At 37.6% G+C, this 17,442-nt stretch overlaps 1 protein-coding gene across 2 annotated transcripts; it reads left to right on the top strand.

Annotated features, from left to right (window-relative positions):
* Positions 1 to 13: 13 nt before the first annotated feature.
* Positions 14 to 16,723, top strand: LOC134284812 (ESX-1 secretion-associated protein EspK-like). Of its 2 annotated transcripts, none has more exons than XM_062844105.1 (2): positions 14 to 1,855; positions 6,904 to 16,723. In XM_062844105.1, exons 1-2 carry the CDS (start codon positions 1,382 to 1,384, stop codon positions 7,249 to 7,251), a joined length of 822 nt encoding a protein of 273 aa, XP_062700089.1. In that variant the 5' UTR covers positions 14 to 1,381; the 3' UTR covers positions 7,252 to 16,723. The 2 variants fall into 2 exon arrangements, with proteins under 2 accessions (XP_062700089.1, XP_062700092.1); XM_062844108.1 differs by lacking the exon at positions 14 to 1,855 and adding an exon at positions 1,881 to 2,789.
* The last annotated feature ends 719 nt before the right edge of the window (positions 16,724 to 17,442 follow it).

Below are 17,442 nucleotides of genomic sequence, written 5' to 3' on the forward strand. Positions count from 1 at the left end.
TTATCAATTTGAAACGTTGTTCTTCTGGTTATGATTTTGCCAACCAAAATCAAATCGAACCACCCGATATCGCACAAAATGCACTCTCGGTGGGATTCAATCCTATCCTCCTGCATCGATGCAACGCATTCATCGCATTCCTTGCCCCCACCTCTCTTCCAGCCAAAACCATGTACCCACGAACAACATATCGATTCATCCAAGCGCGGGGGTCCCGGATTACGGGGAAGAAACAACCGAGCTATTATTATTTGTAAATTGGTTTCGTTCAATCCATAAATATTAATTTCATTGAATAATAATGGTTTCGTTATTCGATTTATGCATTCCTATCCCCCCTTCGACTGTTGGACCCCTTGTTGCTCAAATCTATCATCATACGACGAAGCGACGGGAGATGGGGCTGTGAGGGGGGACAATACCCAATCGGATATGGAAAGAGGATTTACGGATCCGACCGATTGCCTGCCATGCTGCCGTGCCACTTCATTTCCATCCGAACGCACGCTCTGGGAATTTCTGCGCCCGTCCGGGATCCCCCCGTAAATGGAAGTGCAATTTTGCATATTGCAGGCTCCCGCGAGAGCGGAGGATAGAAGCGAGTTGGTTGTGCTTGCAACACTGCACTGACGCTGTCTGTGCCAGTGGAGGAAGTTTATCAATTGGTTCGCTGCATGGAGCCGCGCGTCGTACGTACGCAGTCGAGGCGTGGAACGAGATATTGAATTAGAGATTACTGAAAAGTATCGAATTTTTCTAACAATTCTATGTTTTCTTATCCAAAGTCAAAAGGCATCTAAAGATTCATTATTTAGTTTATACGACTCATTAGTTCGTATCTTTCGGTACATTTTTCTCAATTTTTGTCGAAAATTTGTTTTTTTTTTTTAGTTTGTGTCCTACCCCTTTCTAATTCCAATTTCAGTTTTCGGTATTCAGGTCTTCGCCAAGAAGAAACATTTGCGAATCCTTTGTAGAAATATTGTCGAAATGCCAAGGTTAATCACAAACGTCAGACCGAAACTAAACGTTATGCGCGATCACCATGATAATTACATGGAACGAGCTCACCAATTCCTACAAGCATATTTGTCAATAGCCCAGCTCCAAGAACTGAAATACAGGCAAAAACGAATCACATTCGCTAGAACCTCTATTCCATACCCAGTTTCCATTAAAAATAAGATTTTTCAGATCAGTAAAATTTTCAGTCCAGTCGCTATTTTGAAACCTCTAATAGTGTGTTGATGGAGTTGCTCTTAAAAAGCAATGCCAAACAATATCCTATTGTGTTCGCGCGCGTCACCTCGCGTTGTCACGGTTCCAAATCGCAGTGTTTTATGTTTGTTTTCGCCAATTTTTAGTTTTTAATTGTGCCGAAATGAAGTGGAAAATTATCCAGGATCGAAGAACGCGATCATGGACGGAATCAAAAATGAAAGCTGCTCTCGAAGCAGTGAAAGCTGGATGCAGTTATATAGATGTGGCTCGTGCTTACGGTATACCCACCAACACCTTGTTCTGCTACGTGCATAAACTACTGGACGTTTCCGAGCTTCCTAGTGAATTTTTGGTGCTAAATCGAGAACAGGAAGAAGAACTCGTTCATCGAGTAATCGATGCGATCCGTTCGACGAACGAACTGAATCGGACATTAATACGGCAAATGGCATTTCGAATTGCTGAAGAGTATTCATTATACCATAGGTGGAAGAAAGGGATGGCAGCAAAGTTGTGGCTGTGCAGCTTTCTCCAGCGGCATCCCGAAATCGAGGCGTTCCATGAAGCCTTGTTCGGTTCCGATCCCATATTGCCGGCGCAGATTTGGAACGGAGACGAATCTGGTTACTGGACCGTAAGTTTGAGCGTTGATGAACCCGAAATAATGTTCTAAAAATAATAACAATTGCGTTTATTGAACACTATACAGGTTATCGTAATTTCACTGGCTGAATGATCAGCAACGTGGTACAGAAATTCAGCAAAATATAGGCTTCTCTAGGAAAAAATATTTTTTTCGAGTTGCTATTTTGAAACCTCCGATAGGCTGATGGTGGAGTTGCTCTTAAAAAGCAATGCAAAACAATAAGGCCATCATACAGATAGTACCAGCTGTTTTTTTGTGTGTTTATCATGAATTTTAGACATCCGATGAACGCAGTTGACAGTTGAGTTTGTTAAGCACTGATGACACTTGACGAAACTTCGTTAAGTTGCACGTACACTGTGAATGTGTTTACATTTTTAGCTACAAATCGTCATAGACATCCGAATACTCTATTGTGCTCGCGCGTCTCTTCGTGTTTTCAGTTTCGGAAATCGCAGTGTTTATTTAAGCGTTTTTCGTTTGCAATAGTGCCAAAATGAAGGAGAAACGTGTCCGGAACTTAAGAAGGCCGTCCTGGAGTGAATCAAACTCGTTCATCGACCCAGTCAACCAGCGATCGTATAAGATGTTGCATAAGATGTTAAAGTGGAGGCGATATACGTACATCTTACATGCGCCTAAATGGAGGCATGCACGTATATGGCCTCCACTTTATCATCTTATGCAGCATCTTATACGATCACTGGTTGTCTGGGGAGTAATCGACATGATCCGTTCGACGAAGATACTAAATGGGATATTAGTACGGAAAATGGCATTCCAGACTGCTGAAAAGTATGCAGCGGATCATAAGTGGAAGGACGGGATGGCAGGAAAGAGTTGGACGTCATGCTTCGTTCGGCGGCACCCCGAAATCAATGCGATCCGCGATGCATTGTCCGATTCCGATCCAATATCGCCGGTAAGGATTTGGAACGGGGACGCAACGGGTGACAGTACCGTGAGTTTGTAAATTTCGAATTCACACGGAGAAAAATCAATACAATACAAATACAATACAAATACAATACAAATACAATACAAATACAATACAATACAAATACAATACAAATACAATACAAATACAATACAAATACAATACAAATACAATACAAATACAATACAAATACAATACAAATACAATACAAATACAATACAAATACAATACAAATACAATACAAATACAATACAAATACAATACAAATACAATACAAATACAATACAAATACAATACAAATACAATACAAATACAATACAAATACAATACAAATACAATACAAATACAATACAAATACAATACAAATACAATACAAATACCATACAAATACCATACAAATACAATACAAATACAATACAAATACAATACAAATATAATACAAATACAATACAAATACAATACAAATACAATACAAATACAATACAAATACAATACAAATACAATACAAATACAATACAAATACAATACAAATACAATACAAATACAATACAAATACAATACAAATACAATACAAATACAATACAAATACAATACAAATACAATACAAATACAATACAAATACAATACAAATACAATACAAATACAATACAAATACAATACAAATACAATACAAATACAATACAAATACAATACAAATACAATACAAATACAATACAAATACAATACAAATACAATACAAATACAATACAAATACAATACAAATACAATACAAATACAATACAAATACAATACAAATACAATACAAATACAATACAAATACAATACAAATACAATACAAATACAATACAAATACAATACAAATACAATACAAATACAATACAAATACAATACAAATACAATACAAATACAATACAAATACAATACAAATACAATACAAATACAATACAAATACAATACAAATACAATACAAATACAATACAAATACAATACAAATACAATACAAATACAATACAAATACAATACAAATACAATACAAATACAATACAAATACAATACAAATACAATACAAATACAATACAAATACAATACAAATACAATACAAATACAATACAAATACAATACAAATACAATACAAATACAATACAAATACAATACAAATACAATACAAATACAATACAAATACAATACAAATACAATACAAATACAATACAAATACAATACAAATACAATACAAATACAATACAAATACAATACAAATACAATACAAATACAATACAAATACAATACAAATACAATACAAATACAATACAAATACAATACAAATACAATACAAATACAATACAAATACAATACAAATACAATACAAATACAATACAAATACAATACAAATACAATACAAATACAATACAAATACAATACAAATACAATACAAATACAATACAAATACAATACAAATACAATACAAATACAATACAAATACAATACAAATACAATACAAATACAATACAAATACAATACAAATACAATACAAATACAATACAAATACAATACAAATACAATACAAATACAATACAAATACAATACAAATACAATACAAATACAATACAAATACAATACAAATACAATACAAATACAATACAAATACAATACAAATACAATACAAATACAATACAAATACAATACAAATACAATACAAATACAATACAAATACAATACAAATACAATACAAATACAATACAAATACAATACAAATACAATACAAATACAATACAAATACAATACAAATACAATACAAATACAATACAAATACAATACAAATACAATACAAATACAATACAAATACAATACAAATACAATACAAATACAATACAAATACAATACAAATACAATACAAATACAATACAAATACAATACAAATACAATACAAATACAATACAAATACAATACAAATACAATACAAATACAATACAAATACAATACAAATACAATACAAATACAATACAAATACAATACAAATACAATACAAATACAATACAAATACAATACAAATACAATACAAATACAATACAAATACAATACAAATACAATACAAATACAATACAAATACAATACAAATACAATACAAATACAATACAAATACAATACAAATACAATACAAATACAATACAAATACAATACAAATACAATACAAATACAATACAAATACAATACAAATACAATACAAATACAATACAAATACAATACAAATACAATACAAATACAATACAAATACAATACAAATACAATACAAATACAATACAAATACAATACAAATACAATACAAATACAATACAAATACAATACAAATACAATACAAATACAATACAAATACAATACAAATACAATACAAATACAATACAAATACAATACAAATACAATACAAATACAATACAAATACAATACAAATACAATACAAATACAATACAAATACAATACAAATACAATACAAATACAATACAAATACAATACAAATACAATACAAATACAATACAAATACAATACAAATACAATACAAATACAATACAAATACAATACAAATACAATACAAATACAATACAAATACAATACAAATACAATACAAATACAATACAAATACAATACAAATACAATACAAATACAATACAAATACAATACAAATACAATACAAATACAATACAAATACAATACAAATACAATACAAATACAATACAAATACAATACAAATACAATACAAATACAATACAAATACAATACAAATACAATACAAATACAATACAAATACAATACAAATACAATACAAATACAATACAAATACAATACAAATACAATACAAATACAATACAAATACAATACAAATACAATACAAATACAATACAAATACAATACAAATACAATACAAATACAATACAAATACAATACAAATACAATACAAATACAATACAAATACAATACAAATACAATACAAATACAATACAAATACAATACAAATACAATACAATCTACATTTTCCTGGTGCACATTGCACGCGGAAACGTACGCCATTGTTGAATTATAGCATTTAATAATCCACAAACAAGCTTCCATTCACTGCGATGTAATTCCATCCATGTAAATCCGTGGATCCAACATTCACACCGAAGAGCAACGTCCCCCCTCCTGTTTGATATTCAAATTAGCGAGCTCCCGCGTGTGATTATACGAATCAGCACGGCAATCACTTCGAACAGTAGTGTTTGTTTGCAGCGGCACACGAGCATGATGACATCTTACTTCGGACGTGGCGTGACACGTCCGCCCGCCCTTCCGTCCGTACTTTGGGGCCCGTTTTACACCGTCATTAGTCCGCGCTCAGCTCAGCAGCAGATCCGCCAAGTAGTCATTATACGATGTACACTTACATTATTATTACCATTATCGTCGTCGTGTCCCCAATGATTATCATGTTCAGGTTCCTCCCTCTCCCTGACCCGCTGCTGCTGCTCCTCACTTTGACTCCTTCTGGTATCTTATGATCCAAGAAGGCCATTATTAGCGTCTCCCTCTGCTCTGCTTTGCATCACATGCCGACGAAGACGACTACGATGCAACTGAACTGGCTTCTGGAAACAGTACGACCGTACGAAGAATGGTATATCATTATCATATTGGTGCACCTCTCTCTACTGGGGCTGTCTCTGATAGGCAACAGTAGCAACGATGCAGTGCACTTCCAACAGAGTGACTTTCGTTCGGTGGCAGCTGTCATAAGCTGCTTATGGCGGAAGGCATAAGATTTCCATGTCTACCTACAGCCCTAACAGGTCTCGACAACGATGATGGCGGTGTAAAGTGATTCCAGTTTGTCTTATCATAACCTATAACAACATCGTTACAGGTTGGCTTGGTCGGTTCAGGCGACCTCATCTATCAGACGTGAAAATTGTTTCAAGAATTTTACCCATCTCTAAATAAACTTTACAATAATACTTAGTTCCGAAACACTGGCAACCCTGCCATCAACTGTCAAAAACTACACGTTAAATGTAAAACCACAGAACAAATCACTAATCGTTCTTTCCCTTCTCTCTCTCTCTCTTTCCAGGGTTCTGATGGAGGGTCGGTCGTGTTTGCATCGACACCGCAGACGCAACCGTCGCCGGTGGTACCGCCGGTGGCGGCCGCACCCAGCCCGGTGCAGGCTTCCGTGCCCCGCAAGTCGGACTTCCCGCCGACGACGGGCCTCCCGCTGAGCAACGGACCGCTGGCGGGACTGGCCGGCAGTGCCAGCCCAGTGCAGGTGCCGCCCGGAGCGGCCAATGCGGGCGGCGGCCCGGCACCGCCGGCGCCATCGCCCGCTCCGGCGGCACTGCCGCCGCCCAGTCTGCCACCGCCTTACCCCGCGACACCAATGCAGGTTAGTAGAGATTTTCTTTTTTGTTATGGAAATTAGAAGAAATGAGGCCCAATTTTTATGCTGCTTGTCCGAGAACGGGTAAAATGCGTCATGAATTTGCGATATATTTGTTTTTATGTTATGAAAATAAATCATAAAAATCGTCATGAAATCATGACCCGTTTTGTCGTAACACAGCCTCGACGTAACGTTTTCCGTATTGAGAGATGAAAAGGATTAATTGTAGCATGAAATCTTGACGTATGAGCTCTAGAATCATGACAATAATTTATGAAATCATAAGGCTTTATTTATGAAACTGATGCTTGTTATGTATAACTTTTTATTGATTTTTTTATTGATTATGTAAATGCTCCTAATTCCAATCATGTTTTGTGGTTCTAGCCCCAAATCCCAAGCCGAAATATCCCAAAAAAACCGTCCTTTCAGTGGATTTGACGACTTTTTGTGGGCTGTTCCGAATTTTTTGGTTCGCCAAAACCTGTGTCGTCGTCTACCCTCTTTCTCACGATTTTGAAGGTATAAGTTTCGGTTTCTCCTGCGGTGACGTAGCGGAAATTCGGGTCGATTGTTCACAACAAGTGAGCAAACAAATGTTCCAAATTCTAGATCATAATACATAGTAGAATCTGAGATTTATATCTGCAATGTCGAATGATTGCGCTGATGTAGCGTGTCCCCTTAACACGAAACATTGCCCATCAGAGAATGGTCATGCCAAAACTAATGACTTCACTAGTTTGTCTAACGCACGGCATAAAGATTACAAGGCAGGCTAGTAACCTATGTAAACATCTATTTTGGATGTAAACATGTGACATCATTCTTATCGTCTTTCACGTTGATCAAATCAAGCCTAACTTTAACCTAACTTTTTATCACTCACCTTTGGGGATGATTTTTCACGTTTCCGAAATGCTCAATGTATGATTTGCTATGGGAACAGCGAACTTCCCCTTCGCTTTTCGCCGTTCGTGGATTTTGTTACATACGGTATTTGATAAAGTTAGGCTTGAAATTGGTGTGGAGTACTAGATCACCCAAGAACGATTTGAATTACGCCATCAAAAAGCTGTCAGATTTCGGGAATATATCACCTCCTGTACACCGTGGTCTAACGAATGGAAAGCTTGCACCCGTTTGCTTTGATACACAGTTTCATAATGTTGATTTATGGTTTCATGAATTGGAGTCATGATTCCATAACTCAGCGTCATGGTTCTACTGACAAGCCTGGATAAAACAAAGAGGAGAAACGAATTGGAACAGTCGATATTCTGTCATCCCCATAGTTCCAATCGAGCAGAAAACCTGTCAAAACGACCAGGATTCGTCACTTTGTTATGCTCGAGACACTTAAGGTTCCACGATTCAGTGGCATGATGTTTGATATAAATGAAAACAATGATAGGTTTATTTCAACGTCTTTGGCTACCACGGCTTTTGGCATGAAAATGGTTAGAAATATATGAGTTTCCACAATTCTGGTTTTCCCAGGAGTTTTTCTCAAGATTTCTTCCAGAGATTCTCACTAGATTTCTCCCAAAATTTCTACAGAAGTTTTAAAGATAAGTTTTCTCCGGAATTTCTTCCAGCTGTTTCCCCGGCATTACTCCCAGTTCCCAGTGCCCCTCACGGGCTTCCTTCTGCAATTTCTTCACGAAAATTTTGTGAGATTTCATCTAAAGTTTTTCCCAGGATATTTCTTAAAGTTTCATTTAAAATTTCCCTCAGAGTTTCTCCCGTAACAGAATTCTTCCGGTTTTGTTTTCGTGATGTTTCTCACAGTTTTTCTTCCGGAGTTCCTTTTAGGATTTCTGCACGACTTATTGCTGATTTCTTGTGGATTTCTTCCCCTATTTCTTTCGAAGATCGCTCAGAGATTTTACCGGAAATTGTCCTGGGACTCCTTTGGGTTTTACTTTTTGGAATTTGTAATTGATACTCCTAGAGTTGTTGGCAAGATTTTTAAAGATTTTTTTTTTTGCATACCTTTTGGGATAACCTACGAGATTCCTTGTGAGAATCCCGCGAGGAACTTCGGCAAGAACTATAGCAGAAATCTCGAGAGGAATTTTAATAAAAAAAGGAGAAAATCCGGGATATCCGAAAAAACAAAACTTCTGGGAGTACTCCCACGAGGAAATATTAGGGAAATTCTGAGAGGAACTCTGAAAACTTCAAAGAAAAAAAAACTGGTATGAACTACGGCAAAAATCTCGCGAGGAAGTCTAGGATAAATCTCGTGAAGAAATCTTGGCAGGAACTCTGGTAGTAATCCCAAAGACAACACTCAGAAATTCCGGAAGGAACACTGGAAAGATCCCGATAGAAGCTCTTGGAGAACATCCTGGAAAATCTCTGGATGAAATCTTAAGAGATTTTTTTTTGAAAAAATGCAGAAACTTCAGGAAACAATCCCTGGATAAATTCAAGAGACTTCTCCGGGATAAATCGTGAAATAATTCTGTAAGGAACTGCAAATGAATTTAATGGAGAATGCGCGGTAGAAATCTTAGAAGGAACAACTGAAATAAACCTACATTACGTTGTTTCTTGTTCCTGATTGCAAAACACCATGAAACAGCCGCCATTTTGAATTTTACCGCTATCTTGCACTTTAGTCCGCCATCTTGGATTATTTTATAACCACGTATACCCATTTTGCGTGGTATGAAAGTCTAAAACTTTACAAAACAGCCGTGGGCATCTTTCCCATACCAAATATACCTATATCGTTTAGTTGTAGAGGCTTTCATTCAATAAATCAGACGCCATCTTGAATGTTAGTCCGTCATCATGGTTTTTTTGGTAAAAAAAATTGCGGACTCCGGACATTATGATTTTAGAGCCAGAAACCCCACTAAACAGCCCCCATTTTTTTTTGGTACGCCATTCTGAAGTTTGATTCACCATCTTGGCTTCCCGAGGACCGAAAGACTTACTAGCGCCACCTACTGAGCAATCCAAGAATCAACTAGTTCATCGTCAGATAGCTCTTGATTTCCTTTGCCAAAGGCGAAATTCTATTGCAAAGCAAGGATTTCAAGATACAGAAATGTTCAAATTTTCAGGACTCAAGAGACACCTTGCGGATAGACCAAGAATCAACTAGTTCACCATCGAATAGCTCTTGATGTCCTAATCAAGTTTGCGGAACACGAAATACATCTGTGTAGGCTGATTCTCGAGATACAAAAGTTTTCGAAACTCACTAGCGCCACCTAAGTGAGTAAACCTAGACACAGCAAGCTCCCCATCGGATAGCCAGTGATGGCCTGCTGATCAACGTTACCGAAGGCAAAATTCTTATGTAAGGTCTGAATCTACAGATACAGATACAGAAGCTTTCAAATATCTAAGTCTCACTAGAGGCACCTGGTGGATGAACCTAGAATCAGCTACATCATCATCGGATCGCCTTTGCCGAAGATTCCGCACTCAAACCAAGAAAAGTTTCAACTTGGGCTAGGTCAGGTAGGGTCAGGTACCCTATACACTGGATGTTGGCGCAACCCCTAACAAAGCAAAATGCTTCATGTTAAATACAGCCACCTACTGGAACCAATATGTACTGAATTACGTACTTTCGGAGAGAGCCTCTCTGATCTCCTGAACAACTTTGAGTCTCTGCGACCTTTCGTTTCCCCAGGGTGATTCAAATGTCTAGATTATTGCATATACCTACAGGCTTTATAATATTTTGTGAAGAAAAATTTTAATGAATCTTCTGAAGAGAAGTCTGGAATGGGTTTCGCACCCTTGATGTTGGATGGAATGAACTCACTTTTGAATACTATTGTTCTATCGTGTAAGCTATGCTACGGGAAAAATCAGATGCTGGTAATTGGCAAAATGAGTCGTGATTTCGAAAAAAATGAGTGTTTTCTTGTCATAAAAATACATCGAGAAAAAAAGGTCATGAAATCATGACTCATTTTTCCGCATGAAAAAGGATGTAGAAAAGAGGCATGTTGAGTCATGATATCATGAACCATACGCATTGGAATCATGACATATGTTGATGATCTTACTTAAGCTTCAACTTAGCCGCCATAAACTGAAAGCTTCAGCGAAGGTGAAGTCCAGATGATAGTTTTATTGTTCATGTGAACCGTCTTTTGCGTCATGATATATATCATAAATTATAGTAATATCATGAAGCAGCCCAATAGATACAAGTCAATTTTAAGTTTTTAAAAGCGTCTTTCAGAAGTTCCTTCGGGGATTCCTCCTGAAACAGAAATTCGGGGACATCTCTTGCAATTCCTTCGGGATGCCTCATGGACATTTTTCAGAGATTCCTTCAGGAGTTTCTCTAGGAGCTCCTTCAGGAATTGCTCCAGAAGTTCATTCAGTGATCTCTCCAGGAGTTCCTTCGAGCGTCTGCCCAGCAGTTCCAGGAGGATTCAAGGATGCCTCCAGGTGTTTCATCAGGGATTCCTTGATAAGTTCCCTCAGCTATTCCAACAGGAGCGCCCTTATGAATTCTTCCAGAAATTACTTCAGAGATTCTATTAAGTGGATTCAGGAACGCCTCCTGGAGATGTATCAAGAGTTCCTCCAGAAGTTTCTTTCAGCAATTCCTACAAGAGGTTACTTAGAAATGTGTCTAGGAGTTCCTTCAGATATTTTTTCTGAAGTTCTTTCGGAGATTCCTCCAGGAGTTGCAGGGATTTGTGCAGATGTTTCTTCAGTGATTCCTCCTGGATTTTTTCAGCGATTTCTCCAGAGATCTCTCCAAGCGCTCTTTCAGGAATCTCTCCAGAATTTGCGTGAGAGATTCTTACAGGAGCATCCAAGGATACCTCCAGGAGAATACAGGGATTCCTCTCTATAAGTTTCTTCAGGGATTTCTACAGATTTCATTCAAGGATTAGCCCAGGAGTTCGCTCTAAGATTCCTCCAGGACTTCCGTAGGGGAATCCTCGAGAACTTCCTTCAAAGACTCTTCTAGGAGTTCTTCCAAGAATTGTGCTCCTGAAGTTCATTTGGAGATTTTTCCAGGGATGCCTCCAGAAGTTACATCCGAGATTTCTCCAGGAGTTCCTACGGGAGTTCCTGAGAGTTCTTCCAGGGATTCTTCTGGGGGTTCTTTTCAGCAAATCTCCCGGATATCCTTGAAGGATCTCTGATGGAGTTTCTACAAGAATTCCTTCGAGTTTTCTTTCAGGGAATCCTCCACGATCTCCTTCTGGAATTTCTTCTGTTTTTTTTGGGGGGATTCCTCCTGAAAATCCTTATGGGATTCCTCCGAAAAAAAAACACCTTTGTGGATTCTTCCGAAATTTCCTGCGGGGATTCGTCCTGGGCTTCCTTCGGGGCGTCGTCCTGGATTCCGTCGGGGATTCCTTATGAAAATCCCTCGAAGATTCCTCTTGGAAATTCTCCCCCCTCCCTGGAGAGATTCGCCAATGCTGACTTCATGGTCGAATTTCGGTCACGCCGATTCTTACCACCGTCGCCGAATGTTGCCGCCGCCACCGGCCTAAAAATGGCCATTCCCAACTAACATTTTGATGACCGATTTATCTTGTAGAGGTTTTAAGAACCGCCACAAAACCTATTACCTTTTAATTTGGTTCTATGATGGTCTAAGAACCTCTTCTAAACTATTTGACTAAAGACTGTTACTTGGGTTACGCCGTCGCCGAGCAAAATATAGTCGGCGCACAGGTCTAATCATGAAGCTTCAATTGGGTTTTTAAATTTTGAAAAATGTATTGATTTTTCGTTTTTATACGAAAGAGCATATTTTTCTGAGCCACCATAATTTTTTTCAGATTTTTAGCACTTAATTGTGATACCTAAAATCAATTTCAAAGATATTTTTTGAAATCACCTTTTGACAGCTGGACAACTGCTTGACAGTTCCGCTGTAGGAAGCAATCAAACAATGATGTTCTCTTCTCCAAGGTTTATTTCAGAATGATCGGTAGTTCTGTCATTAGTATTAAACAATGCCTACCTAGATTTAACTTATACACTAAGGGTCTGTGTCAATTGGCGAATTAAAATTAATTTTTACTTAAATTTGACAGTTCAACACTTAAACTTGACAGTTTTCCTAAGGAAATAATTATCGAACTGTCAAGTTTAAGTGAAAATTAATTTTAATTCGCCAATTGACACAGACCCTAAGGCCTACTACAGCTCGGCCATCCTGACAATCTCGATGCCCTCATCGAGACAGCCATCAATTTTGATTTTTTTTTTGTTCGATGAATTTTCAGGAAATGGTTGACGTCCTCTTCCGCGTGTCCAAAAGATAGCGGCATCATCGAAATTTGTTTGAAAGCTTTCACCGTGGCAAAGGTTCCAATAAACTTCTAGCTCCAACTTCTTCAGCAACAACTTGTTATTTTTTCAAAAGCTTGAAAGTGTTTCCATGAGTTAATTTGCTCTTGTTCTCTTGCACTTCTCTTCAGTGGATTGTTCTCAAAGCTTTTCAATTGGCGAATATTCCATCCCCTAGAATGGAATTCGCAGTTTTGAATCGGCTTGAAAACTTTCTGTCCCTCAGACTTCGCGAGAATTCTTGCAGTTCTTCCGTCTCGGGCGAGATCTCCAACCCCTAGATTGGATTCCGCTTTTTCGATTTCGCTTTACTGCATTTTCCAGGAAACAGTTGAATCTGAAGACCATTGGCGATCCCACTTCTGATGTTGTAGGAAGCAATCAAACAATGATGTTCTCTTCTCCAAGGTTTATTTCAGAATGATCGGTAGTTCTGTCATTAGTATTAAACAATGCCTACCTAGATTTAACTTATACACTAAGGCCTACTACATCCGCCCAGTACAAAATGCGACCAGGGGTGATTCGACAAATCGCTCCCATACAAACTTCAAATTGATTTTTAAATAGGTTCCCGGGCTCCAAAAATCATAAAAATTTGGATTTCGGCTCAGTTTGGCATATAGATTCAGAATATGAGATTATATCAACACTGCTAAAGAAGCCAATTGCCAATTGAATGATTTCAAAATACTTAGTCATGAATCTGACGATTTTTTCCCAAAAGCTGAATTTGGAGACAAGTTAATTTTAAGTTTGTCGTTAATAAGTTCATTTCTAGGGATGTTCAGTAAGAAAATTGAGTTTTCTTCTTTCCGCAACGAATTATGTAATCGGTAATCACTGATGATGTCATTCGTTCATTGCAAATAAAGCAATATATTCATGTTGAAGTCATTTTAGAGAGAAATCATAAATCGTTAATCAAACGATCGATCACAGTCCTCGTCATAATTTTAATATGTATATCTTTTTACATAACTTGATTCAGTAGGCGGTGACCACGCTGCACAACTCGTGCTTACCTTGTTATACTGACTAAAACCGTCAAGATAAAACTGGCATAAAATATTAACGATTTATTTTTTTTTTCGTCCACCAAATCTGTCGGTTTTTACTGGTTTTACAACCCACAATCGCGCGCGGTAGGCGGCGGTTATCGCCGGACCGCGGTATAGGTATAGGCATTCAACCAGACGAAGGGAACGGGTTCCGTCCGGAGTTCGATTCCGTTCCGTCCGGTGGGAGCCTAATTTGCTGCCTAATTGTCATCTTGATCGTTTGCGTCGACATTTAAACTGACGTTTATTACTTTGCCTGTGACTAGTGTGCCTGGATGATGACGACGACAACGACCAAGTAGGCTGCTTGAGTATCTTGGGTCGAAGTAGGCCGATTGCCACCACCACGCACCACGGGGAGGTTTCATGCGATAGCCATTTTTATGACTTTCGAAATCCACCTCCTCGAGCACCGTAATCGAGGAGGGTCAAATCCATTATTGAGTCATAATCGTAAATTATTCAATTTGATTTCCATTCCGATTTTACCTTTTTGATACGAGTGAGTTGGGCCGAAGAGCTTTGCTTTCGCTTACAAATCCGGATAGACCACTCCCGTTAGACTCGGCATCCATTTTTTAAGATTTTTATAACAATTACTTACGCTTGCGCGAAAATGCTTTATGTCATTCCCAATTTTTTTTAATTATTTCAAAACTTAACAATTTTGATATTTTTATTCATTCGATACTTATGTTTCATATTTTGTAATGTCATTCGACTTGAACTTCCCTAGAAAAAAACGCATTACACTGAAAGAAAATCACATTTTAAATTCACTGGTATCAATCAGTAACTCTTTGAAATTGAAAACTTCAATTGTTTTACAAAGCTTGAGTGAAATCTTAAAGCAGGTTCCTGGAAGATCTTAGGATAACTTCAAGAGCAGCGTGTGTATGGAGATGTCAGCGTCTTCGCCGTGGCGTTATCGAGGTGATTCCGACCAGATCCGGCCATAACCTATAATGATCGCCCGCAATAAACCACCACCGGACCTAGGGGCAAGGCAGATCTAACGAGAGCAAATCTGTGCTCGAAATGTTGTTCAGAATTCCTCACACTTCCTCAGATTTTTTCCCATTTATACCAAAGTGTGATCTGGCACCACTGTCAAACTGCAAAGTGTTGCGTGTGCTGAATGAAAACTGCAGTTTGGCGGTGTCTTTCAACAAATTTCTTCGATCATTGATAAACTGTGTAACTCAGAATTGCTCAGAGTTGCTCTCGTTTGCACAGTGTCTTGCCCCTAGCACCGGACGGACGTCAATGAAAGAAAAAAAAATCCCAATATAGGCCTACTGCGCGTGGAGTCGTGCTCGCCTTATTATCAGCCTGTTAAATAAAACTTTCCTCTAGCGACTTGTTTTATCTAATATGGAAGTCCGGAGTCCGCTTCCCTTTGTCTCCAATGGTGGACCGTCATCGGATAAAATAGTTTCGACGATGAGTCCCTAGTTCGTTAAAAAGTGACTTAGTCGCATAAAAAGTTCCGTGGGTGATCGCTGATGAAATATACTCATTTTTTTAAAGAGTAAAGTTTTTAGTAGTCCACCGATGGACGTTACAGTTGGACTTGGACGTTATGGCCGTTGTTTTCCGTTTTCGGCTCTGTAATTGAGCCATTAAAGGCAATACAAACGAGGGGAAAACTGGATTTACAATACACGAACGATGGGATGGGCTATTTGATCATCGCGATAAGTGCTCGAAACAAGCTTTGAATTTGTAATGGAATTGCGCGTTTCTCGTCCGGTTTAATGGCACCTAATTAGTAATTGGCCAGAGGCGGTCGGTAGCTTATCTGTGAATGATCTTTAGCTTTCGTGTACATATCATCCAGTTTGTGAAGGGAAGCAGCAACTCGAATCAAGCTATATCATTCAACTATGATATATGTAATAATTTTATGTATGTTAATGTTGTCATAAAGTCATGCATAAACTATCTCATGAACTAATTACACATGAAAACATACATAACGCTCCTAATCGTGATCATCACGTGGTGTAACGACTATTTTGAAAATTAAGCGTAGTTTGTGTTGAACGTGACATGGGGTATTGTACCATTTGGGCAGGTGTACCTATTTTGGGCACTTGCCGCTATAACAAGGTCAATTTCAAACGGATTGATTTGAAATTTTGTATAGATTTAGGGACGTACAGTATCTAACTCTATACAAAAACTCAAATCAATCGGTTCGAAAATGACTTAGTTATAGCAGCAAGTGCCCAAAATAAGTACACCTGCCCAAATGGTACACGACCCTATACAGTAACACAGAAATGTTTAGCTAAATCTGATTGTCTTTTGTTCAATGCCTATTTGCGAACTTTTAACTTCCGCTTGTTTGATATGTCCATTCGTTTCTTCACTTCTGTTCTTTCCATCAATTCTACCTTCTTTTATCACACTCCTATAGAGATAAGTGACATTTCAACAAACGAATACTAGCGTGAGTTTTTCCATACACAAAAATGCACGCCAATTATTTTGGGCAATAATCTTCCTCACTTTTACTTTCAAAAGTCAATCCCAACCTGAAAGAGATAGTTGTTATTATTTGCTGGTTCCAGCTAAGCATTGAAACGATTATCTTTTGTCATTTCCGATCAGTACGGTGGTCCCAGTGCGTTCAGCTCATCCGCGAACTCCCAAAGTTGTTTCACCTCCGCTCTACTTGTTCAGACATTGCACAGTGGGAAAAATCAACCCAAAAAACGGATATTTTAACGCCGCTGGTACAAGAAGTTGACCATTTTTGACGTAAAAAATTACGAGAAATCAATTGGTGTTAATTTCATCCACCGCACGGCACGGGAAGTGGTCCATTTTGCTCCATTTTGCCCTTTTTCATACAAAAAGAGAA

Source organism: Aedes albopictus, chromosome 1 (genome assembly GCF_035046485.1).
Source record: "Aedes albopictus strain Foshan chromosome 1, AalbF5, whole genome shotgun sequence".
Lineage (NCBI taxonomy): Eukaryota > Metazoa > Arthropoda > Insecta > Diptera > Culicidae > Aedes > Aedes albopictus.